Source organism: Calidris pugnax, unplaced genomic scaffold, assembly GCF_001431845.1.
Source record: "Calidris pugnax isolate Ruff unplaced genomic scaffold, ASM143184v1 scaffold20, whole genome shotgun sequence".
NCBI classification, from domain to species: Eukaryota; Metazoa; Chordata; class Aves; order Charadriiformes; family Scolopacidae; genus Calidris; species Calidris pugnax.
Genome location: NW_015094510.1, coordinates 31,300,187 through 31,326,170, shown reverse-complemented (window position 1 = coordinate 31,326,170; position 25,984 = coordinate 31,300,187). Strand labels below are relative to the sequence as shown.

General features: G+C 38.9%; 2 protein-coding genes across 2 annotated transcripts in view; one reads left to right on the top strand and one right to left on the bottom strand.

Moving 5' to 3' along the window:
• Window positions 1-1,024: 1,024 nt before the first annotated feature.
• Window positions 1,025-14,568, bottom strand: ANGPTL5 (angiopoietin like 5). The gene is made up of 8 exons (XM_014965822.1): window positions 14,339-14,568; window positions 12,479-12,626; window positions 11,353-11,456; window positions 10,763-10,856; window positions 9,740-9,840; window positions 4,515-4,635; window positions 3,346-3,531; window positions 1,025-2,130 (listed from the first exon to the last, which is right to left on the bottom strand). The coding sequence occupies exons 1-8, from the start codon at window positions 14,435-14,437 to the stop codon at window positions 1,811-1,813; spliced, it is 1,173 nt and encodes a 390-aa protein (XP_014821308.1). The 5' UTR covers window positions 14,438-14,568; the 3' UTR covers window positions 1,025-1,810.
• Window positions 14,569-17,992: 3,424 nt separating this feature from the next.
• CEP126 (centrosomal protein 126kDa) overlaps window positions 17,993-25,984 on the top strand; it is a 40,521-nt gene continuing 32,529 nt past the window's right edge. The window contains exons 1-2 of the mRNA XM_014965831.1: window positions 17,993-18,087; window positions 19,040-19,165. Of these exons, the coding sequence (XP_014821317.1) occupies window positions 17,993-18,087; window positions 19,040-19,165 (221 nt within the window). The remainder of the gene's footprint in view (window positions 18,088-19,039; window positions 19,166-25,984) is intronic.

Sequence of the window (25,984 nt, the reverse complement as noted above, 5' to 3'; positions counted from 1 at the left end):
TTCCTTTCTGCTCACAGGCTTGGACCTGGTTGTCAGAGCGCAGTTCCCACCGTTAAAGTTTGAGGTTTTCATCGAAGCCATTACATTTCCATGAAATTTAGCATTCTCCAGTAGGATTGTTGTACTGCAGCCTGGGGACTCTTTGACATAGTAGCCCTAATGCAGCAACAACATCCAGGCTTGCAGTCGGAATTAATACTCTTTAAACCACCACGTACTGCTCTAATTCTTGTTAATATTAGCGCAGAAGCTCTCTCATCTTACTATCTACTAGCTCTGCTGGGTCCATGCTGCTGTTAGAAGGGATTGCATTCCTAACAAGCCTGGAGTGAAAGGGAGGGCTAAAGAGGGTCTACGTTCTCTCTCTCCACCTCCAATTCCAACAACGACAGCGTCTGACAACAAAATTCCCCCCCTGCTCAGAGAATTGAGTCTCCCCAGGGAGCGTGAGCCACCCCCCTCTCCCACAGTCCCGTTACAGGGGCTGTGAGATGTTTCCTCAAGTGACTTCCCACCGTGCTTCCACCATAGGCCCCCACTTCTCTCTCTAGCAGAGAGAAACCCTCCGCTTTTAGCAACTTTTTACCTCTGATTGTAAAAGAATTAGTCAAGTATAGAAGAGGAGGAATTTTTTCTCTCCCTTAACATCGTAACAGTCTATGTACCCTATCAGAAGCTTAATGTCCTCCTATAACTGCATGGAACTTTGGAAAGAAGTTCTAAAACATGGTGGTTCTGAACTGATGATTATTTCTGCTCATTGTATTAATGTTTGGTCAAAGTACAAGACAGCAAAGAGGAAACCCATAGAGTTTTTAACTGATTTCATTCCACGTTACTACAGAGCTGATCTCCTGAAACTGAAGCAGAGATGAGAAATACCTAGTTGCTGCAGAACAGATGGCAGGTTCCAGAAACACTGCTGTACTGTCAATATTCACATTTTTATTGGTATCATTCTATTTTTACTGACAGAAATTCAAACCATTCATACTATTCAAGTTAAAATGTACTTACACAGCTCACTGTTTTTGTTCATTATCATATGATTGTTCACAAAGTGATTGCCGATAAGAATCAAAAACCTAAGATCAGGCCCATATATCCAAAAATTAAAACTCCAAAGGTTATATGAAATGTTACACATTTGCTTTGAAAAAAAAAGTGTTTATTTGTAGTGAATTGTGAAACAGACAATGGTAGAATAAAAATCTGATTATGATTGTGAAAATTAAATACAGAACAGATCATAGTTCTTGCACGTCAGTATCTACCTTATTTGTATAAAAATCAGGCCTTGAGCATATACAGAACCATACGTATGTGTTGAAATAAGTCAGTGTTATCTTGCCTGACAAGGAATATAGAAAGAAGAGCTGGTTCTGGAAAATGAACCTAGGTATTTTTCCTAAATATAATGATGGACTTGGCAGGTATATGGCTTTTTAAAAGAAACGTCTTGGCAATTCAGATATGCAGAGAGCACAGAAAAACGCATTCAAATGTCAGCATTACACTCCTTTTGGTAATTTTTCTGCTGGCTCTGAGATTGCATAAGGGGCAGTTGAGTAAAAGCTGACAAACACTAAGCTGCTTCTATTTTCTGAAAACCCTGTTCTTAGGACCTTCTTACTCAAGCGGGAATACTACAAATGCTGACATTTCGTAATAAAAATGAGTAACTGTATTATGGAAATACCTAAGGAAGTTTTAAGACTGAACTGTGCAAGTGAAAATGAAAGGTATTTATGATGCAGTGATACATTATCCCACATCATTGCAAGAAGAGATATATTTCTATTTTCATAGGTTAATGGAAATATGGATTATAGGTTCTCCGAATTTTCATTGAAACTGATTTAATTTTGACTGGTTTATTGTTCATTGTCCATGTATCCCAGTGAATCCCAGTTGCAAGAAATCTACCTGTGTAGCGATGAACACCATTAAGGTTTGCAAGGCCACACTGGTTGAACCACCATCCAGTGTTATCACTGAAGTTACTGCAGCTCTTTACAGGCTGTTCTTTAATGGTGCACGTTGGCCTGCATCCATCATTATCTACATCAAATGTGCTGAAAGGCATTGAATTCTGGTTATCTTCTTTTCTGTAGCCTCTAAATGCATCACCTAAGTACAAACAGAAGGATAAAAGAGTGATTTATGGAGAAACAGAACATTTCTTACTTGCTGAGGAACTTGCAAACTTTCCCTCTGAATTTATTAGAAAAATAGATTTCCTCAAAAGTAGTTGAACAGCACCAAATAATGAGCTGGCAATGTGTTAAATGCATAGGAAAGAAAAAGTATAACATACTGAGAAGTACAGAAGAAATTTCAATTTGATGAGATATCTGTATATTGTTGTTGCTTTTAGTGACGCACAACAGCTCTGAAGGTAAAGGCTTCTGTTCTCAAAGACAGTGAGGAAGAAAAGATAGAATATAAAAGAGCTGCTAACTTCAGATTTCCCAGTGATGTGCCCAAAGCTCCAGAGTGAGTCATGAGATGGAACTGAATTGTTAAAATACAGAGGTCAGTGATTACTGGTTCTGTTGTCTTACTAGAGAAATAATGTTTCTTACAAATACAGGTAGGGTTTGTGCACCTGGGCACATTACTATGTTGGTAATAAGGAACATTCTGGCACAGTAGTAAATATGAGGCAGAAATAATTTAGAAAAAAAAGCAGTAATACATGGTGTAATACTTAACACAAATCTTTACTCATTTGGAATAGCTATGATCTCAAGGGAGGTCTGGAATTGTAAATTCATCTGTATCTATGTATCAGCCAGTAACTGTTGTACACTGTAGGCCTGACGTGTTCCAGTCAGTTTTGTTCTCTGTCCTTTGTATGTCACTGTCTGGCCTCTTCCAAACTAACCAAAGCAACATCAGTGAGACTTCAGTAACATCAGGAAATTTGGGATGAGACAATGGACATCTAAAGAATTGGACCATGAGATAGATATACACAAACACACACAAAATCGCATGCATATTATATATAAATATTCTGTTGACTTGAATCCATTAAAGTTCCTTTATTTTCTTCATTCATTTTCCCTTATTAAAGGAGTATTTATGCAATTATTACTCCATTGAATACTTGAAGCAATAGAATAAAATGATTTCTTATTATGTAAAGATTGATTTTGGCATAACCAGTCACTATATCATTAACCATTTACCTGTGTTCATTATGCACTAAATAGAGAAAAAGAGATTAGAAATAAACATTTTTAAAGTTATCTTAATTAAGTTTTACTCGTTTGAATGCATTTTTTCACATTAAGAAAGGGAGCAGCTATCTTTAAATGCTCTCCAGGAGGATGTTCTTACCAGCGTTTCCTGAATAACGTCCCAAATGGATCTTAAAAGAACATGCTTCATCCTCTATCCAAAATCCATCGTATGATGCATAGGCGTGCTTGTCATTTTCTGATTCCAAATCCACATACAGACTGAAACTAGTGGCTTTTTGATTTACTATGTGAAAAATCTTCCTCAGTCCAAGCCAAAATTCCCCTAAAACAGAAATATATGGTCAATAAACTTCTAGAAACAGGAAATGTAAAAAAAAAAAAATTACTCCTCTCATTTTTGTACTTTCCTTCCTGAAAAGTGTAATAAAAGTTGTCTGGTGTCTTTTAAAGACTATTGAAGGTACAGAGTAACCTTCCTACTTCAGTGGGAAATCTGTGCACATCATCTTTTTTTCACTGTGACATTTATAGAAAATTGTCCAACTGATAACTTCCAAGTGTTCCTCCAATATACCTTTAGAAGACCACAAAAACCAGATGTGTTAAAGAGACATTTGACTAAAGAGAGTTCAGCAGCATTCCCAAGGGCAATACTGAGGAATGACCCTGTTCTTGAGATTTGCTGCCTCTGTAAATCACACTTTTTTCCATTAAAGATTGCCCCATATGAGCTGCGCTTTTATGTAAATTTGAGAAGTTGTATGATTCCACTGCAATCACAGATAAACCCCTGAAAAAGAACTGGGGTCAGATTTGCTGGGTGAAAGGTGGCTGTAGAAAAGTAGTATCACAGCTGTGTTGGTATTAGCTACTGAATTATTTCCATTCTGTTTGTAATTTTGCATGCCCTATGGTGGAATATTTACTGATTTTTCTCTGCTTTAAGGAAATATTTTGCAAATGTGATTAAAACCAACTATAGCTTTTTTTAAAAAAAAAATCTGAAAAAAAGGGGAAATACAATTTATACATTATTTCAGGAAGAAAATTTCACAACATTTTAAACAACTCTTGTGAGACTGAGGATGGGCAATGGCTGAAGACTCTAGTAGGGTGACAGTCATTATTGAGAAATCACACAACAGATTTGATGAAAAAAAGCACTTAAGTATAAATCAGACTTTTTAGAAACAAGAACTCCACTCTGTACTACTGAAAATCTGATACAATTTAGTGGAATGTAGCTCATATAAAGACAGCAGAAATGTTGGGTCCAAAGCACTTTAGAGTATTTATAAATAATACCAGAAAGGTCCCCAAATCCATCCAGATATTCAGACCATGTTCTCTGAAATGGAATGATCCCATCAGTTCTTTTCTGAACCACAGTCCATCCACCTCCTTGGAAATCCATGTCACACAAAACCTAAAATAGACATAGTTACGATTAAGTATTCTTGAAGCAGCTGTTATGAAGAAAACATTTTAATAAATAAATAAAGGTGGACTATTCAGAGTTTTGCTAAGCAACATACCTTTCAAATATCTTAACAAAAAGCTCAAAGAAAATAAAATAATGAAGCTGAAGTCTTGTCTTGTATGTTCTTGTTGGACTACTTGGTTTGGATATTTCCTCAATCAGTAGAAACTGTTGTGTGCAAATGTCTGCCCGTATCAGATATAATAAATAACTTTGATAAATGTTATTAATAATATAATTAATAATATTATAACTATGTATTAATAATAGCATGAAGTGCAAGCAACATGCAATGTCATGTATTAATCATAGAATCATAGAATTGTCTAGGTTGGAAAGGACCTTTAAGAACATCTAGTCCAACCATCAACCTAACTCTGATTAAAAAAAAACCACATCACTAAACCATGTCACTAAGCACTGTGTCAACCCCTCTTTTGAATACCTCCAGGGATGGTGCCTCAGCCACTTCCCTGGGCAGCCTGTTCCAATGCTTAATAACCCTTTCAGTGTAAAAATTTTTCCAAATATCCCCTGGCAGAACTTGAGGCCACTTCCTCTTATCCTATCACCTGTGACTTGGGAGAAGAGACCAACCCCTGCCTCCACACTACAGATATAGGCACTAACACTGAATATACCTTTATTTCAGGAAAGCAAAATAGACACAACTTCTTACATGTTCTCCCTCACCATCACACCTTCTTATCCAGAAATACGGTGTTTGTGATGCCTGGGGAATGTAGATCCCTTAATAAAGGTAAGGAAATGGAAAAAGTGATAGAAATAACCCAGTGTATAACAATTTATGCTGGAGCAGCAAAAAAAACCCCAAAACTCTACAAAAGAAGGGCCCCAATCCAGGGAAGTCCCAGTATGAACATATAACAGCCTGCAACTGAGCAGTCCCACTGAATACGTAAGATCAACTCTCAGATTTATGAGTCTTTATGAATCTTCACTAACGTTTGTGCCCAACAGCACGTCAAATGGCAGTGGTCCAGCTGCACTCTGCTCTGCTACAGAACACCACATTATGTGGCACATTTTCTCTTTAGCCCATTTAACTTTAGACACATAATTGAGTTCCCAAAGCTACGGATCTTATTGCCCTTGTCTCCTCTGTAATTCTCCTTATACAGAGAAATGTGCATTCATAGCGTGGCTCTGGGAAACCAAGATCTAAACCACCCTCTGCAGATGTCAGTCACCTCCAGTGTCTACTGAAAGGGCCCCTACACCCTTTGCTCTGCAGGGGTTTCAGTGGAGTGCCTAAAATGAGGTGAAATGTATTCAGGTCACTCTGGGTATTTTTCAAGTATGTCCCCAGTGCAAAGCTTGACAAGTTCTGACAGGGATTAGAAAGTCTGGGCATCCTAATGTAAAAAGGTGCATATTGTACATTTAGACACTGCACCACCTAAGCTGTTCAACGTAGTTCTAAGGGTACTATGCTTAATTAGTTTTTAAAAACAAAGGCTCATTTTTAAGTGTCTCCTAATGAGACTAATATCAGAAAAATCAACCTGCAAAATGCTTATAACTGTGAAGCCATTAAGCTACTTGTGATAACAAAATTTCAGAATATAATGTTGGCTACACGTAAACCATAACAGTAAGCAGATGCACAAGTGATGGAGTAAAGTATGATTTTTTTGTTTCTGTTAGGGGAATGTACACTTAGCCAGTCTAGGTGGAAGTCAGTTTAGCCCTCAAAAAAACTGTGGCAGTCTGAGCTTTACATGTTGCATCTCATTGCCTGTGCCAGCCAGATATTTTTCGTGAAACCAAAGGCTTGTTCCCTGGCAGGAACATATCAACGTTGTATTCAGAACCTCTGTGACTTAACAGCTTCTCTATGAACAACCAGAAAGCAACAGGACAGAGCTGTGATGTGATCTAAGCCAACCTGGGGAATCGTGGATCTTCAAGTAAGTCAATGCCATTGGATGCTCTGAGCAATCCTTGCAACACAAACACTGAATGAATCATAGTTAGGGTCATGTGCATGGAAGAAAATTATGGGCTATATTCCCTGGAGAATCACATGTTTATTTCTGTCACCCAAGGAGAGTGGAACTTGAATCAAAAGAAATACAGAAGATTCCAAAATGAATATTCAGATGCAAATACCTAAAACTCATTAAAAATAATCCCATTGCCTCATCTGCTGTCTTAGGAAGATGACTGCATGCTTGGCTACTCCTCTCTCTCTGTCAGAAATACAAAGAGGAGCCCACTTGGTCACAATATCAATCTTCAGTCTGGTATAAATCAGTGAGAGTGTTGATAATTCTCAGAAGGAGCAGATTTGGTTCTACATGAAAGGTCATCAGCCAATGAGATATGGCACCAATACATACAACCAGCTAAGTAAAAATATGAGAGAGATACAAAAACCAGTCATTGTTGTGTAGTTTCTTGATCCTTTTTATGCTGGAAATGATGCAATTTTCTTTCTTAAAGCCTTATAACAGTTAATCTACTTTACAGCTTGTTCTATGTCCCATATTGTGCAAGGTATGAGGAGTGTGACTGTGCCAGGTACAATTTAAATTAAAAGAGCAGGACGATGCTTCTACAGAATATTTCTTCCCTTTCCATCTTTAGTACATATAACAGGTATATTCCAAACAACTCTTTAGTTTGTTTGACCCACCTTAGAAATATAATTGATCTAAATTTACTCATTGAAAAATGTCTCAGAAAGTGATCATGATTCAATTTTCCAGAAGTGAAATTGGTTTTAATTGCCTCCTGTTTGAATGCTCAGACAAAAGCCCATTTGGGACTAATTTTCTGAGATGACAAGAGCCTGCCACTGCCACTGAAACTGGATATTCTTAGAGCTCCTGGAATAAGGTTTCAATTAGCCTGGTTTAAGCATCAGAATATATACTCACTTTTGAAAACATGAGGATTCAAATGTGAAAACACAAGACCAGAAACAAGTTGTCTAAATAATTTTCTTCATTTATCTGGTATCTTTATGCAAATGATTCTGAAGACATTTTGGGTTAAGTTTCAGTTTCCTTTAAAGGGCAGCTTATTGCTGAAAAGGTCCTCATTGAAATAAATTGCTTCATGCTGGCTTTGTTTTCTGTTTTTTTAGTTTCTTACTACGGTATTCTGCCTCTGTATTTTTCTTATTTTGCTAGTCTGCAGAACTTCCAGAATTCTTGGCTATTAGCACCTTAAAATGCACTACAATTTCTTGTTTATGTTTTAATGTCTTGATATTTTTGTTCATCTATCATTTCTCTTGTACTCTTTTTATGCTTCAATACATGGAAGAATTTCCTTTAAACAGTTTTCCTTAAAACAACATTCTTTATGGAACAGACATATTTTAGATATTTTCCTCTGTGAACTTTTTGGCACTACCTTTTCAGTTCTGTGTAACATCTACCAGACAAGAAATAAGACACTCGTTTCATAAGTGGAGACGTTTCTTCTCATTATTTATTGTTACCTTGTGCTTTTAATCAAATTATTAGGATTTTTCCTTTTGTTTCTTGTTCTCCTTAAGGAACCTTTCCACTAATATAACTGATTCTCAGATTCTGGCAGTAACTTTCAATGTGGAAAAGTGTGAAAAATACTTTTGAAGTGAAAGGAAATTTATCATTTCAGATGTATTTGCCAAAAACTATAAGTGAACTGAGAAATCACTTTTCTCACATTGATTAGTCATACCATCTCTCAGGAAAAGTAATTTGGGTGAGGTTTGAATCCCCACAACCCAGAAAAAATTCTGAAACAGATGCATTTTTAGCTATGGTTCATCCTGGGGTGAGGCAGACAGCATTTTCTTCATACTGTAAATATGGGGTTTTTTTGAACATTTCTACCTGTCTTTGCCTTTCTTCTACCTGGAAGAACTTGCCAATGAGTTACAGATCTTTTCCCTGAGAAATGCATTGTATAGAGAGAATGACAGGTTTTTCTATCAGGAGTTTGCAGAACCAAGTTAATTTTTTTTCTTTTGAGTTGCCAGCACACTTCTGAAGCCTTTACATAACCAGGTTGAGTGCTTTTTTTGTAGCATTTTGTAGAGTTCCAATTGGCTAGAGATAAAGCAATTCATCCTTCCTTTGTCACATATAAAGGAAGACTATAAAGTTAGATATTAAATTTTTGCCATTTATTAGCTGGCTTAAACTTCACATTTTTTCCTCCAAATACTAATGACCCCAGCATGTACTGCAAAATTAAATGTTTGAAAGTGCCATATCTATCTTTCCACTATGCATAAGGACTTCCCTAAGTAGAACAGCCTGAAATGGAAATAAACAGACAAAACAAAGCATTCCTTGTGTTTGTGTGGATCTGAATGTCCTGACCCTGTGGAGATTAACCCCAAACTCTCTTCTCCTAGATGAGCACTATACTCTGAGCAATTACAGAAAATGCAGGAAGTATGACTGCTGCAGTTCATGCTGAATTTCATCCTTTTTCCTTTGTCTTAAGAATGTATATCCTGCCAACTGGATATGAAAACTAAAAGTTTAGATGCCTCTCTGATTGAGGCATAATGAGCTAAGCACCTACTCCTCTGCCTGTCTGCACCTATATTTAGATGCCTCTACAATATCATGGTCCATGCTATAGGCATCAGCGGAGTAATCTCAAGAGAAGGCAACGCTGTGCAGTTATCCAGCAGAATAACTCAAAAAGCCAAAGGTCACCTTTTAGGAGCCAAATGGATCAGTCACTTGGCTCCTCAGTTTTCCATCTCTAAAACAGAAAAGAACAGGACTTCTCAATGTCCAAAAGGGGTGCTGGAAAATACCTTGGGTTTTCCTCTTTGGTACAGTTTTCACTGTATGTGAAAATTGATGATGGGATCTTATGACAGAGATTAAATTTCTTTGTAGAAAATGAGAAACTCATCAAAATTATAGTACTGGCAGACACATTTGCATGATTTAATATTTTTCTTATTCATCTGTTGAGAAATTGTCAAAGAAAACACTTTAAATCTATTAAATATATTCTAAGTGCATATTCTCAAGCAAATTGTGACTATCCTGAGAGAAAAATTTATTACCTCAAAAGGATAATTTGATCCTTCTGGATGGATAATGTACAGACCAGTTGGAGTTTTTGAAACTGAACCAACAGTATCTTTAATATCAGTGCAATCCAACCCTAGAGAACAAAGTATTTGATGAAGTTCATTAGCAAAATATGTTAAAAAATACAAATACAGCTTAAGCACAGAAATATTACTTTTCTTGGTAACGTATGAATGATTTCAAATAGCATTTTCTTGTCATGCAAACTTTAAAATCATGTTTTGTCATTAATTTACCTAAAAATGGAAATTCTCTGAACTTTGTTAACCTCGGAAAGAAGTATATATTATATCATATAAAGAAAGTTCTTTCCAATCTTATCAGATATGATACAGAAATTAAAGGTTATGTATCTGGGTCATTTTACACATTTTATTTGGGTAACACTTGTACTGAGAAAAAGACATATTATCTGGGGAGGGATGTCTTTTTCCTGCAGATATTTGTATTTATACTTGTAAAAGCCTTTACATCATAATGTATATTTAAAAAACCCTTTGCTTCTAAGTGTTAAGCCGGGTCTGTGTTAAACATACTTGAAGAAGCAGTTCCTACGGCCAGTAGGACTGCTTAGAGGTAGTTTCCTTCAGTTGGGATGGACGCTGCAAAGAAGATTAACTGTCCAGTGTACAAGTGACTTCCATCCCATTTGAAAAAGGATATTGCAAATGTGGAGCACCTTTTATTTCACGGGAAAATAAAGTGCCACTTAGCAACATCAGATCACTTATGAACTGATGATCAGGCTTGGTATTTTGCATAAAAATCAACAAGATGTTAAACAGGATGCCCAGAATCATCAGCTGCAAATTATTTAAAGCAGTCTTTATGATGACATTCTTAAACAGTTCACAAATTTTCCAGAGATTATATGTTACTAACACAGAATAGAGACTGTGAATGTTATAATTGCTTACCGTTGTTGTAATTAGTTCTTTGTCAAGATACAAAGACAAAAAGGGAAGAGGTCAAGACTAAATGCAAAAAGTACTTACCATGAGATTGAACTGCTTTGTAAGGAAGCGTATCCAAATGCTTTCTCAAAACTTCTGCATTCAAAAGAAGAAGTTTGTTCATGAGTTCATTTACCTGCAAATTCAAATAAAAGATCTTTAATTAGGTTGCAATGAGGAATTTTACATTCTAAAGATGGTTTTTTTGATTCCTAGTAAATAGAATCTGAAGTTCATTTTTGTGATGTGTTAGTGATTTGTACCTTCATTAGTTGAATTGGTCTGGTTTTTTTTACTTTTTTAATCCAAAATCACTTTTTAGGCACAATTCCAGTTAATTCAAAAAAACTCCTTCCATTTGATTAAGGTTTTTTATCTGTACTCAGTGATGCACAGTGCTTGTAAACTACTATTGGAGTTAACGATAATATAATCATCTGCACAATTGCACCAGCTGGTGCTTATCACTCCTCCTAGAAACGGAACTCACACACCCTACTCAAGGTACAAAGAATGGTGACAGAGACTCTAAAACTACTGGTTTAATGACAATATAAATGCATCATTTTCCTCAGACAATACCTGCAGTGACAGATAATAAATAAAAACCTTTATGATAAAGAAAAAAGTACCTGATTAGAAAGGTAATCCAAAGAAGACTGTTGATCATCCATCATGTTTCTTACCAGTTTTTTTGTGCTTCTTGCATATTCAACAAGAGAGTTCTGCAAATTTCCTTTAAAAGAAATACGTTCATCCACTTTGTTACCATAAATCTAGACATATTATTGACTGAATGACGACACACTTATGACATCTAAGTGAACATTGAAGGTGTTTAACCTTGGGGTACATAAAAGTGAAAGCAAAGTAGTACAGAGACCACAGATTAAAGCCAAAGATGCTAAAAACCTCAGCCTCACTGGTTGCACTGAAGACATCTTAAGAAGTGATGGCTCTTCTTAAAATTTGAAGAAGAATTTCATCTTATCCTTGGGCAACTTGAATGATCAGTTAATGGATGTCACAGAAATACAAATGCCAATGCAAATGATAAAAGACATATTAAAGGTTTCCTGTCATTCTACATTTACTTATTCATTCTGCTACTCCCGTTTTTTGCCTTGATGCTAAAAATTTAAAAAAAAAAAGTAAACCTGTCTGGTAATTAATAATACATATTAAAAAATCATATGAGAAAGACACGAATTTTCACAATTTTTTTCTGAGGCTGATTATATCATTTGCTGTGTCGTTTGTCAAGGTAGTGAATAGAGAATGTTCTGCCTAAGTATCTATAGAAGGCAAGCTGAAGTATAGATTTCCTCCCACTTTAACTAACTCACTAATTAACTAATTAACTAACTCCCCCTTAACTCTCCCACACCTAACTATGATGTTTAAATGAGGGACAGACACCTTACTCTTCCTCACTAGCTCTAGAGAGAACTAGTGACATTCAGGGGGTAACACAGATGTAAGTGGGCTGAGCTGCTGCCTGGATTTGCCTGTCTTCACCCATGATTATAAAGAGATTAGCACGACTATACTTTAACCTTCTCAAACCAACTGCACCCCAAAAACACAGCAGCCCAAATTTCTGAATGGTACTCAGCCTGGGCAGCAGGTTCAAAGGCTGTCACATGTGCTCAAGAAGATTAAAAAATAAATTAGCAGAGCATAGCGTAGCATAGCAGAGGATTGCATAGCATGGCATCGCATAGCTTGTTGCTGAGAGTATTCTTTATGAATACATACTGCACATGTAATGTTTTTCCCCTCGTAAAATTTTAGCTTGAACATCACATGGTACAAGGCACTGTTCTTTTTGTTTTGAAATATCTGCAGATTTATTTTTCTCTTCTGCCTTGAGTGGTTCCTCCACAGCTCCAACATTCCTTGTGCCCTGTTGTACCAAACAATGGAGGGGGAAATAAATTGATCATAAAACATTATAAAATAGCTCAGTCTGTGAAAACGAAGCAGATTATTCCATGGATCTTCCTTCAAAACCTGTTTTTTTAAAGCTTTATCAAGTGAGACCAAGGCCTTTTAGATGTCTTCTGCTTAGCCATACCTCATAAGAAAAAGTGTGTCAGGAGTAAAGAATAACTTCTATAAATTTAAAAAATATCACCAACATTTCTGGTAAAGTATTCTACCCGTGAGCACTGTGAACTGGAGACAAGAACTTGCAAATCTTGCATTTAAGAAGCTCACATTTTAGCTATCACCACACCCAAGAGACATCTCAAATGCTAACAGTTATTTTCCCTAGAAAGGAGCAGGCTTTTGGATTTACTACATACTAGCAAGAACACTTTCACTCTTGAAAGTCCCTAAGTTAATTACTTAGACTCTGATCATAGCAATACTTGCACATGTTATTAATCTATACACACAAACAGTAACAAGCAGATTTGCAGACAAACCCAATATTAAAAAAATATTCTAAATGCTTTTATAGAGGAAAGAACAAAGGGATACAATTCACAGGCATATTATTATCTGAAATAGTAACAATAAAAGCATTGGTAAAAGTGGTTACACCTATTAAAGTTATCTTAAAATAATATTTTCATATTTAATATTTTTTCTTCTGTGGTGCCATTTGACATAATGGAATGCCTCTGACTCATCACTTAAAGAAATGCTAAAAGTAATTCCTGAAATATGTGTCATTTTTAAAGAGACTAAGAAACATATTTTCATTTGAGTCATTGTTTTTTAATTCCATAATCTCAGCAAAGCATTGTAGTATGTTCCTATACTGTATTTTCAAATGTAAATAGGATCCTTAGAAAGGGAAAGATTTTAATGAAGAAGAAAACTTATTTAGACTTTACTATATCTTCAATATAATTGTTCTCCTTTCCCGCTTCAGGTTTCTCTTTTTGGTACTGGCACTGCATTGGCAAAGCACTGAGCAGGATTTTTTCCTGATTATTGTTTTTAAAAAGTGAAAGTAAGAATTACATAAAACTGCTAACAAGGGGAGTAAAAAAAAAAAAAGAAAAAAAAGAAGAGGTTTCTGAATTATTAATGTAATTGCATTTTGTGTCTGGAGACAAATGCTAAAGAACTAAAAGAATATGTTTATTTAATTTTGAAATAAGCACAAAATAAAGGAAGAAAAAAATCTATAGAGTTATAAATAGATCATTTGAAACTTAAAAATAGAACACTTGAAACTATGGTTTGTTCCAGGGCTTTATCACAGCTACTCACCAGATGCTCAATTAAATACTGTCAAGCAAATATTTTTAATCAATATTTATTTTTAACAAAAGCCAACATGAAACAGGCAATTAATTCTGACCTCAGCAATTCAAGCAAAAACTGTGACTCTGCCAAAACAATGGTTACTCGGCATTTAATCTCATCATGCAGATGAGATTAAAAATATGGCCTAACTGATGAAGGACATTAAGACAAAAATGTTCTAATATAATGAATTCCTACAATATCAAGGTAGTTTCTTTTCTGTCTGAAAATACCTGCATTTTCCTATCTATCATGAGAAAAGCAATCTACATTTTAAAAACATCTGTCACTTTTCTGAGAAATCATTCAGTTACATTCATTATCTTATCTAAGCAAAGTAATTGAAAATCTTACCGTAGATGAACAAGGCTTGGCATTACTTATGACAGTCTCTCCTAAACTGAACAAAAAAACACTAAGACAAACCAGTGAAGTTACCCTACAGCAGTTCATCTTTTACTTGCAGAAATGCAAACGTTTTGACGGGTTTCAAATTTCTGTGGAAAGGCTTGTACGCTCTGAACTCCTGAGCTAACTATTTGGGAATGTCTAAAGCACAAAGAGCAGCCAAGACATCACTCCTTTAACGCCTGGATTTAATAAACCACATTTCACTTGCACAGTAGATTTTATATGCTACTGCTTGTATTCCGAGTGCAATTACTGCTTATCACCTTCACATGACACGTCATTGTAATAAAACTGTGACAGCTTTTCTTACACACTATTTTTGAGTATTGGTGTATATTTGGTTTTGAGTAGTCTGAGCTACTTGAAATGTTTTCATCTTTTTGCAAAGGTTTTTATCACTAAAACGAAGGCATTTATATTGGTGTCGTGGTAGTGCACTAGAACTGGCTTTGGAGGCAATTTTAGAGTATGTCCCAAAAGCAAATTCTAAATAGAAAACTAAAAAACATTCATTTAAAATAATACTTTGTGTTACACTGAAAATTGTTTACTGGGAGGACAACAGCAGTCTCTTGGCCTCACTGGTAGCCTCCTGAGGAACAGAAGTATTGGGAGTGGGACAATCTTTCAAATACAATGATTTTTACCCCTGAAAAACGTTAAAGTACAAGAGAATATCCTGAAAAAGATTAAATATAGTCGCACAGAATCTTAATTAAAGCTACGAGGCACTTGGTTTTCACACACTTCAAATCCACTATTTTTGTATCTTAAAATCTGGATGTGACATTTTAACCAAAAAGCAAATTATTTGTAAAGTTCATAGAAGTCCAACAGATTTTCAGCTCCTCATGCATATTAGAGAATCTAGTTTGTGATCTGGCTAAATTAATGAAACCTCAGCTTCTAATGTAGCGCCGGGAGACAGACTGTCTAGAGGGTCATCAGAACACACTCTTCAACATCCCCTCGCGCTGGGACGGCCAAATAATGTTCCATGTTTGTCTCGGTACTGTGGTTCATTGCCATCCCTCTCTGGAGCTGGAACACACTGGAAATAGCTTTTGCTATTTCAAGGAGATTTGAAAACAGTTGGGAGAGAGTGGTTAATACAGCTTTAAATCCAGATTTTAAACCATTTTTTTAAATCCAAAAAGGCTAATGGTGTCTAAGGACCTGTGCCTGACCTCTTCCTGAGAGGAGCACATTCAACTGCCTGTGAGATTTTTAACAACTTTGGTTCTTCACTATCTCTCAAAATAAAATTTGTAATTTGTTCTAAAGTATTGCATGGCGCATTATAGTTTTCCAAGATAAGAGTTACTAGAATTTAACTACTGCATCAGTTCCTGCTCTCTTAAAAAGATGCAGGTTATGATCCAGAGTAGAGTCTCAGGGAGGGTTGAAAAGATTTGCGTTGAAAAGATATGACATTAAGGGAGAATAAACAGTTTTATTCCTCTTCCAATGCACAGAAATAGGAAGAGGAGACAAATTTCAAGAAGCAATGGTTAAAATGGTCAGAACCTTGGCTGAAGTCCTTCTCCCATGCAGTCGCCTACACAGTTACACTGAAGCTTGGAGGAAAGTTAAAGGGCATTAGCAGATTAATCCTCCCTGGAACAAGGAGGAAAGAAACGTGTTTCTGTGGCAGCATAGCTATGCTGCAGACTTCAAATAAGATTTGTAATAAATTCAGGATCTATCTCACAAAGATTTAAAAGCTGGTCTTTACCCTTCACTGGAATATCAGTCACTAGCCCACAGTAAAATTTATGAAACTTCTTTCAAGCCAGGTGCCAGAGCGGGACCTTCCATTCCGTAAACACTGGAGATCAGGCTGTTTGCTGCCTGAGTAATTATACAGTTCTGAAATAAAACGGGCCTGGACTAGTCACCTTCTCATCCCAGTACAAAAGATTTGAGGTTACTCACCAGGAGGAATTATCTAATAACCCTAAAGGAGGGCTATGAAGAAGTAATAAAAAGGAAAAAGTGAAAAAGGGAAAGACAGTAAAATATATATAAATTTCAGAAGGTATCTTAGGTGAAGCTGCAGTAAGATCAAAATTTGCATCGTGAGTTCATCATGATCTTGAACCTTCCTAGGTGTGACACAGGCTCAAATTCCACAGTTGTTTCCCAGCTCTGCTTCAGTCCTGTTCAGGTGACTCAGTCCTCCCTATCGACAAAACCTTCTACTGCATTCTACATGAAACACCGCATTTTATCACACAAACTGGGATTTTAAAAGTGTACATGGGTTGAAAAGCACATGGTAGTAAAAAAACAACCAACCCTCTACCTGCAACACAGAAGAGTTCAGAAGAGGTGGTGACTTTGGGGGTGCTATTCTCAACCAGGGATGAAAGGCTCCCACTTTAGGGTCATCTTCTCAGCTGTGGTAACTGGGATGTTCCAAATATTAAGCACATTTGGCAACCTGTGTATCAGTGGTCTTGACTGTAAAATGGTAACACCTACTTCGCAAGCCGTGCTACAAATATGTGGGGGGTTCTGCAGAGAAAAGCATTTTACAAATGCCGAGCACTATTTTTACCCTCCAAGTCAAAGACACAGAACAGCTGCACGCTGAAAAAGAGAAGAATTGGTTTAAGCTCAAATACAACAGCCAAGAAACGTCTCGCCAGGAAATCACCAAGGCATTTAGCCTTCTGCTGACAACTCATCCCAGGCATGGCAGCATCCCAGGGCAACACACCCTGCTTTGCCTGGAAAAAGCCTTCAGTCTCAAGAACAAACTATTTTTCTTACTTTGTGTAACTTTATTTACTTTTTTGAATATACTTTTTTGGGTTTTTTTTAATATAATTTTATAGAATTTGATGAATTTTATGTATTTTTTTCACGTTGCGACTTCTGCACCCTGTGGTTAATAAAAAAAAGTTTATCCTGTTAGCTCCAAGTCTCTCCTCAAGAGATTTAAGACATCCACAGCGCATTCTGCAAACCCACAAGCAGGCTCAGGGAGGCGCTTTGTTTGCCCTGAAAAACTAGAGAAACGCGTTTGTTCGGATACCAGGGTTTTTTTTAATCTTTTAAAAATAAAAATAATTTTAAAAAATGCATCCCGCTATTTATGGAAGCGCACGAAGGCCGGAAGGCCCGCCGAGGGCCAAGCACCGTGCCCCGGCCCGGAGTCCGGCGGCGCTGCCCCTGAGGAGGCGGGCAGAGGCGGAAGGTGCCCGGCGGCGGAGCGAGGTGCCCAGGCCTGGCTTCCACCCTCGGCTGGAGACCTCCGGGCACCCTGGGGGACGGACAGGCCCCCGGAGGGAGCGCTCCCCGCCGGGCCTGACCCGCGCCTGTCCCTGCGCCTGGTTAGAACAGAAGGCGACGAAAGGCAACGAACGGCAACGGCAGCCCAACAGCCACCGCCGCCGCTCCCCTCAGCCGCGCCCGCGCCCTCCCGTCACCGTGCCCTCCCCTCAGCCGCGGCCCCGCCCCGTTGCGAAGGAAGCGGCGTCTCCCGTTGCTACGGTAGCGGCGGGGCGGCTGGACCGCGCTGAGGAACGGGCCGGCGCCCGGCACTGACCGCGGCGGGCTCCGTTACGGGGGCCGGCGGGCCCGGGACGCTGAATGGAGCCCAGCGGGAAAGGCGGCGGGGCGACACCGGGGCAAAACCTCCCCGGCCGCCTCCGGGACTGCGCGGGTGGGAGGCGGTGCCCCGCCGTGTATCCTTCCGCGTACCCCTCAGCCGGGGACGAGGGGCTGGGGCGGCCTGAGGAGGGGAATGGCCTCCCCGGGGAGAGGCGGGGGCGGCGGGGCTGTCCTGCGGCCTGCCAGGCGGCTGTGTGGGGCGGCGGGGGGCCCCTGTGGGGCGGCAGGGGATCCCTGTGGGGAGGTGAGGGGCAGCGGCAGGGGTGGCGTGGCCCTCTCCGGCCTCAGGGATCGCCTCAGGAGGGGCGTGGGGTGAGACCGGTGCGTTGGTTCTTTTAAAGTGATACCGAAAAGTTGACATCTCAGGCAGCTTTAGAGTCGCCGTCTTTGTTTTCCCTCGTAGAGGGAGGTAGTGCCGCGGGGAATTCCGTTTTCCGTCCGAACTTGGGGATCCTTACTGTTTTGAATTTTAAGTAATAATAAATCCTGACCCAAGTTCAAAGCTGCACCTGTACAGTGCGACTTAAACCATGGCTGAAGTGAGGCAAGACTGAGCTTGAACTGTGGAGGGCTTTTATCTTCTCTGTGGACAGCTTTTATCTGGCAATATTAACAAATTTAAGTGTAAACAACTAATGCCTTAGATTGGGGAGAGGCTGGTTTTACTATTTTGCTATTTTCCTTGTGATAAATGTCCCCATGTGTTACAGATTTAGGTAGTAACAGAAATACGTATTTTCAAATAAATGTGATAAAGGTGAGATTTTTCATTTGCTGCTATCATGAAAGAGGAGTGCAAAGCCTCTGTCAAAATCACTGTAAACAGTAAAATGCAATTACATTTTTGTTACTGGATAAAGTTAGGTATGACCATAATAGACATTTGTGGGACCAACTGTCAGTGTTTTGTGTCTCATGGATAAAGTTTGCCCTTTCCTAAAAAGGTGTGTAAAGCCAATCACACAGGCTTTTAATCTTTTAATGAGCTGTCTGATACGGTTTCCATTGTCCTTAACGCAATGCTAGGGACAGAGCTTTAACATGGCATTTTGATTGGGATTTAGAAGAAGAACGTCAGGCATTGAAAGAAGATCAAAAAATATGTCGGAGTAGGGCACAGAAATATTTGATAGAGACAAACAGAAGAAGAAGGTAAGTAACTAGAGTCCCTTTGGTGGGAGACTGTAAAAATATAAAAATAAAAAAGTGAATCAAAACTTTGAAACAGCTTAATATTTTCTACTGTTTGCATGTTCGCATTGTTAAATTGCCTTACTGCTTTCTTCTAGAGGAATCTAGGCTAAAAAGCTTCACCAATCGAGTTTCTTGCTACAGGACAAATAAAATATAAAAGGAACAATATTCTGAGTTACTCGCTACTTTTTGGAAGCTCACTGTAGTCACCTCATATAAAGTAAAGTAGCGCTTTCATTTCATGGATCTGCATTTCTAGAATTATTCTGGTTTTTATTAGCTTCAGTGGATGTGTGAAAAAATGCCTTCAGGTGTACAGTATGGGTCAGCAGTTGTCGCTGCTTTCTGAAGTGTGTACTTACCCATCTGCATGGCGTATCAGCTGCACGGCCTCTCCGATGGGGGGGGGGGCTTTATGCTCCCACTTCCCAATGAAAACAGCACAAAGTCTTCCTAGTACAGGATTATAATTATAATAAAGTTATTCTGCATTGACATTTTAAACAGAGCTTTGAATATTCTGCCTTTCTGCATACATGACAATGCAAAGTCATGAAATATTCTGTGGCAAATGGATTAAGTAAATGCATCGAGATGTTTCAGAGAGGTGCTGCAAGTAGTTTAATAGGCATAGGGTTGTTTTCCCTACCCTTGGGGTCCTACTCGCACGTACAGGAGTCTGGGCTGTGTGTACTCTAGAGGCAGGTGGGTTCCTCCCGGCGACAATTCAGAGCAAGCCCCAGCCTCAAACCATCTTCTTTGGCACTTGTTTACTTACTGAAGTACGTTGATAACTCATAAGAGAGGCGGTAGATATTGTTTATACTGCCGTTTTAGCTTGACAGTATGTGCTGTCAGCATATGTTTTGAAATATAAAGAAAAATGGAAGGGGAAGTATAATCACCTGGGAGTGATTAGAGACAGTGTGCGACCCACGACCTTTGCAAATAATAAACTGAGTCTCAGCTGAAAGATTAAATCTCTTATTTAGTTTTCTGGAACAGTACCGCTGTAACAGTACAGCTCTCAGATGAACACTGTTTATTGTATTTCTGGTCTTGAAATACTATACACCAATGTAAAAGCAAATACCAGACAGCCTGCATATCTTTGATAGACTGATATAGTTAAAATTTTACTCCTTGATACATAAATACATTTCCATATGAATTTCATTGCAGCCTTAAGAAATACAGTATCAATCCGAGTTACTCAGGTGAACCAGTTAAAAATCTAGGTATGGTATTCATAACATGAAATTATTTCCATTTGTGATAATTGGGAATGGCATAACTATAAGTACAATGAGCAGTTAAAATGGAAGTCTGGTGACAATTCTTCCCCTGATAACTGGAAAAGAATTAGTTGTCTAATCTGAGAAAGGTAGTAAGCGCATACAGTATTAATAAGCCGTGAAATATAATTCAAAATTAAGTGTCATTGCATGAATGGAGGAAAGTAATTTGGAAATAAAAAGTTCTTTGAAATTGAATATTTGTTCCTGACAGTTATGCAGGTAGGAAGCGATTTATCTTCTAATGGATCAGCCATCAAGTAGTGTCAAATCTGCGTATGAGACAAGATCCATTAGCTTTGTAACACCTGTAAAGGTGTTAGCTATGATGATGGTTTCTCAAGGGTAGCATGACTTCCCATTCTCACCTGGCAGCGCCCTAAGTTCTCCCTGACTGGGCTTACAGGCATGTATTAGAAGTTATTCTTTGCACGGCTTTTTATAATTTCAAAACTGAAGTTGTTTCTCTCGTTTTTTTATTTCAACATATGGAGAGTAGACAAGTATGGCAGTCTATTTTCTACTTCTAACCTTCACACAGAATGGTTGAGGTTGGAAGGGACCTCTCAAGGTCATCTGGTCCAACTCCCCTGCTACAGAAGAGCCATCTAGAGCTCATTGCCCAGGACGAGGTCCAGACAGTATCTCCAAGGATGGAGACTCCACAACCTCTCTGGGCAACTTCTGCCAGCACTCAGTCATTCTCACAGTAAAAAAAAAGTGTTTCCTGATGTTTGGAAGGAACTTCCTGTGTTTCAGTTTGTGCCCTTTGCCCCTGGTCCTGTCACTGGGCACCACTGAAAAGAGCCTGGCTCCGTCCTCTTTGCACTCTACCTTCAGTTATTTATATACATTAATAAGATCCCCCATGAGCTTCCTCTTTTCCAGGCTAAACAATCCCAGCTCTCCCAGCTTTTCTTCATAGGAGAGATACTCCAGTCCCTTTAGCTCTTTGTGGTCCTGGACTCTCTCCAGGATGTCCATGTCTCTCTTGTACTGAGGAGCACAGCACTGGACACACAACTCCAGGTGTGGCCTCACCAGTGCTGAACAGAAAGGAAAGGTCACCTCGCTCCACCTACTGACAATGCTTTGCCTCATGCAGCCCAGGACACAAATCCTCTTTTTTTGCTGCAAGGGCCCACTGCTGGCTCACGTTCAACTTGGTGTCCGCCAGGACCCTTAGGTCCTTTTCTGCAAGGCTTATTTACAGAGGTGTTGCCCCCAGCATATATTGGTCATGGGGCCGTTCATCCCCCAAATGCAGGACTTTGCACTTCTCCTTGTTGAACTTCATGACATTCCTGCCAGCCCATTTCTCCAACCTGTTGAGGTCCCTCTGCATGGCAGCAGGACCCTCTGATGTATCAGCCACTCCTGGTTTCGTGTCACCTGCAAATTTACTGAGGGTAGACTGCCCCATCATCCGTGATCATTAATGAAAATTTTAAATGGGACTGGGCCTAGTATTGACCCATGGGGTACACCACTAGTGGTTGGCTTCCAACCAGACTTCATGAAACTAATCACCAACCTCTGGGCCTGGCCGTTCAGCCAGTTTTCAGTCTACCTCATTGGATTGAGGTGGACTGCTCATCCAGACCACACATCAACAGCTTGTCTATGAGGATCTTACAGGAAACTGTCAATGGCCTTAGTGAAGTCCACATAGACAATATCCACTGCTCTCTCCTCATCTACCAGGCCAGTCATTTCTTTGAAGTTAGTCAAGCATGACCAAATTTAATGTCAACCTTAAATTTATAAAGCCCCTGCTGGCAAACAGATTTAGGGAAGATATATCAGACCTTCTGCTCTGATCTCAATCTTGTGTCATTTAGGTTCATCCTCTCTGTGTTGCACTGTGGAGGAAAACTGTTCTGAGGGATTTTTTGTGGTGGTTTTTTGGAGAACCACCACCAACCTATCTTTAAACAAGGTTACACCAAGGCTGAATCCAGGTCTGATAGCCCCTAGTGCCCATGCTAATGAGAACTGCAGATGCAGAGAGCTTGCAGATTGAGGTGTTCTGTTTTCAACCTTTTCTAAGTGTATTTGTAATGAAATTTTCCCTGACAGTGTTGTCAATACCTTTAAAATGCAGCAGCTTCAGCATTAAGAATACTCAACTTCTGACAAGATGTGCTCAGTTAATTGGTTTATTGGAAAAAGACAAAAACATTGCTTGCACAGAAAAGAGAAATGTGGCTTGGGAAGTAACTTTAGTCACATACCTTTTTCAAAGTTTATACGTAGAGGAACCCATATTCATATCTGATGCCATCAGTTTCTTTGCATCTCTTGTACAGACCAGGCTCCTTAGTTTTCTGTCAACAGCAGTGCTTCAACATGGTGAACAACCAGCCTACTGATTATTTTTACAGAAATTGCCCTAGTATCAAGAAAATAATTCTTTTATTGTCCCAGTAACACACAAAGTTGCAATTTCAAGGTCAGTTTAAGAATTAAATATGCTCTGGGGCAGTAGCTGACAGATATTTTGTTTAAATAACAGTATTCCAGAAATAAGAGCTACTGACAAAACAAACAGTTGATGTAAATGAATAGGATATCATATTTTGTGTTTATAAAATTACTGTAGTAATTTTTAAATACCAGCTGCTGATTTGCTGGGGACTGCAGCCGTCCCGCTGTTACTGCTGGAGGCAACATGTGTATCCCATTTTACTGCGATGTTACTGGCTGCGGGTAGTTGGTTCATTCTGGAAATGCAATTGTCTATGTGCATTTTTAAATAAATCTTACGGTCAGCTGTCTTGGTTCAGCATTTTGAATTACCTTGAAATCTGAATATCTAATCCAGTTGTAATTGGGGAAGGAAACACTTTCCCAGTTTATAGCAGTTTCCAATCTATTCTCATGACTCTTGTTTTTTTTCAAAATCTTTTTTTTTTTTTTTCATATATGTTGATATGCACAAGCATTATGCTCCACCTACTGGCTGATTATCATTGATTATTTAATAAAAGCTCGTTAAATTATTCATCAGTGTTGTTGATGAAGACCAAAAAGCAGTCTAATGCCAGAAATGGGAGAAAAATGTTAGCGCTTGGTAAACAGAGAGGGCAAAGTGTTAAGAATTTAGTATTGCTTTCTACATCAGAATGAAACTGTGGAAAGTAGTGGTCACTGTGCCCACCTAGGCTGGTAATCCAGTATTGCCATTTCTGGGAACGGGCCACAGGATTGTGCTGAATTTGCGAGGTCTCAGGACGGATACTTGCCAAGCTTGTGCTCTCTAAACTTGTCTTGACCTGCCCACAGCTTTGTTTGGCTTGCTTTAGCTGTAACAGCAGTTTCTTTAATTGACCAGGTGTCTGTGCCTAATTTATTTTGCCTTTGTTTATCTTTTTATGGTATGACCATAGTTTTATATAGACAGCAGTAACATGCAGTTATTCTATGTAAAATGAAATATTTCTGACTCTAATATAACAATGTAGTGTAGGAAATACAGGCCTGGTATGATTGCAGGGGGCTTGAGAGCTGGAGGTGCAAGATGTGGCATAGAGGAGTACAGGCAGGGGATGGTAAGAGGTGGCACACAGGCTTGGTGCTGGAGACCCCATGACCATAAACAACTCACCAATAATCAGTTAAAGAAATACAGACCTACATCTGAAAAAACTGGCCTTAGGGGTAACAAAGAGAACAAAGGAATAGCGTGTAATATACGTAAAAGGCACCATGGATGGGATATTTGGAGGTCTTGTGGAGCTGCAGACTGATGAAGAGCAAGCAAAGGTGCAAAGGTGTGTTGGCAAACATAAAAATGACTCCAAGTGGATCCTGAGGTGAGGAACAAGAAAGCATTAACATGACCATCATATTGCTCCTGGTGAAGGCACTCCAGATGCTGACAGCTCTCTGTAACACCCCAGAACCAGACAATGAAACAACCAGCCTTGGGACAAAGGAGAGCAATGGAAGCTCGCCCATCAGGAAAAGGGGTAGAAAATCTGTGTGTGAATAACAATTCAAACTCTATTATCAATATTATTGAGGCTTCCTCTGTATAGAATCATTCTAACTGTATTATTATTTGTTGGTAACAATTATATCTGTATTATTAGGGAATAGACTATTAAGATTTTAATTGTGCTAACAAAAAAAAAAAAAAGTTGGCTTTATATAAGATATGCTGACTTTTTGTCCATAAGTAACATTTGCAGTGTAACAACTGGTGGATAGTGTGGGCAGCCCTCCTGTGAACCTGTGAGGCATTTTGGAGTACAGTCCTCTGTAAGCCCTTACGGCTTGTAGGAGTTAGTCCTTCTGAAGCCCTTACAGCAATTTGGGGCTGTCCTTTTGTCTTCATCTTATGATAATCAGAGAAAATGAGGGAATGGAGTTAATATGCATCCCTCTGGTCCTGGTAAGTATCTTGCTTAAATGAAATAATTGATTTAAGGGCAACCTCTGCAGATACTTTTAAGCATATAAGGTGTGTTTCCTCTTTGGCCATGAAGGGGGTTTTGAGGGTGACACCACATTCTAGCCTTTTTTGTAGTCAGTGAGTATACAAGCACCCTCATACCTCAATTTTAAAATTATTTTGCACTGGTTCGCAAACATAGAATCATAGAATTGCCCAGGCCGGAAGGGACCTCCAAAGGTCATCTAGTCGGACCTCCCCACAGTCAGCAGGGACACCCCCAACTAGACCAGGTTGCCCAGGGCCTCGTCGAGCCTCACCTTGAATATCTCCAGGGATGGGGCCTCAACCACCTCCCTGGGCAACCTGTTCCAGTGCTCCACCATCCTCACAGTGAAGAACCCTCTCCTAATCTCCAGTCTAAATCTGTTCCCCTCCAGCTTGAAGCCATATGATATGACAATGGATGAATAATATCATATAATTATCAAAAGGTTCATTTCATGGCATTCCATATGCACTGTATATATTCCTGTTTTAATTTTCATCCAAAGTAGTAGTAAGCATTCAGTCCACCTGGGAATGTAGCATCCATCACTTCACCATGAAGTTAATTTAATAAAATTAGCCAGGAAATAGTTCCACCATCTGGTCATACTGTTTTTAACATAAAAATGCTTTCCCCGTAATGTCTGTATATGTGAAACTGCTAAATATTTTAAGTTTCATATTCCAAATTCACTATAAACATTTTGGCAGCCGTTTCAAAAATGGCTGTGCTGCTGGGTTGTTTATAGTAGACTGAAAAACTGGGTTAAAAAAACACCGGTCAGGAAATACTTGTGCTAACTCTCCATCTTCAAGCCTTACTCTTTTGCCAATGTTACATCTGTGATATGAACCTAAGCTGGTGGCTTAAGGAGAGTGGATGAACAAACATTTGCTTTAACTGTTTTTCTGTAGGATGTCAATGTGCATTTGCAAAATTATTTATTTTACATAATACACCTGGGTGTCACAATTTACATTCTGCGAGGTCAAGAAGTTAATGATGCAGGCTTCACTGCGTATCTTCAATGCATTTCC

What these genes read in the sequence shown, in the direction of transcription:
- ANGPTL5 (XM_014965822.1), bottom strand. Translation starts at nt 14,437, where the DNA reads ATGAACTGCTGTAGGGTAACTTCACTGGTTTGTCTTAGTGTTTTTTTG. An exon ending in CCAAGCCTTGTTCATCTACG is followed by an intron (nt 12,627 to 14,338) that starts GTAAGATTTTCA and finishes TTGGTACAACAG; the next exon opens with GGCACAAGGAATGTTGGAGC. An exon ending in CAAAGCAGTTCAATCTCATG is followed by an intron (nt 9,841 to 10,762) that starts GTAAGTACTTTT and finishes TTTGTTCTCTAG; the next exon opens with GGTTGGATTGCACTGATATT.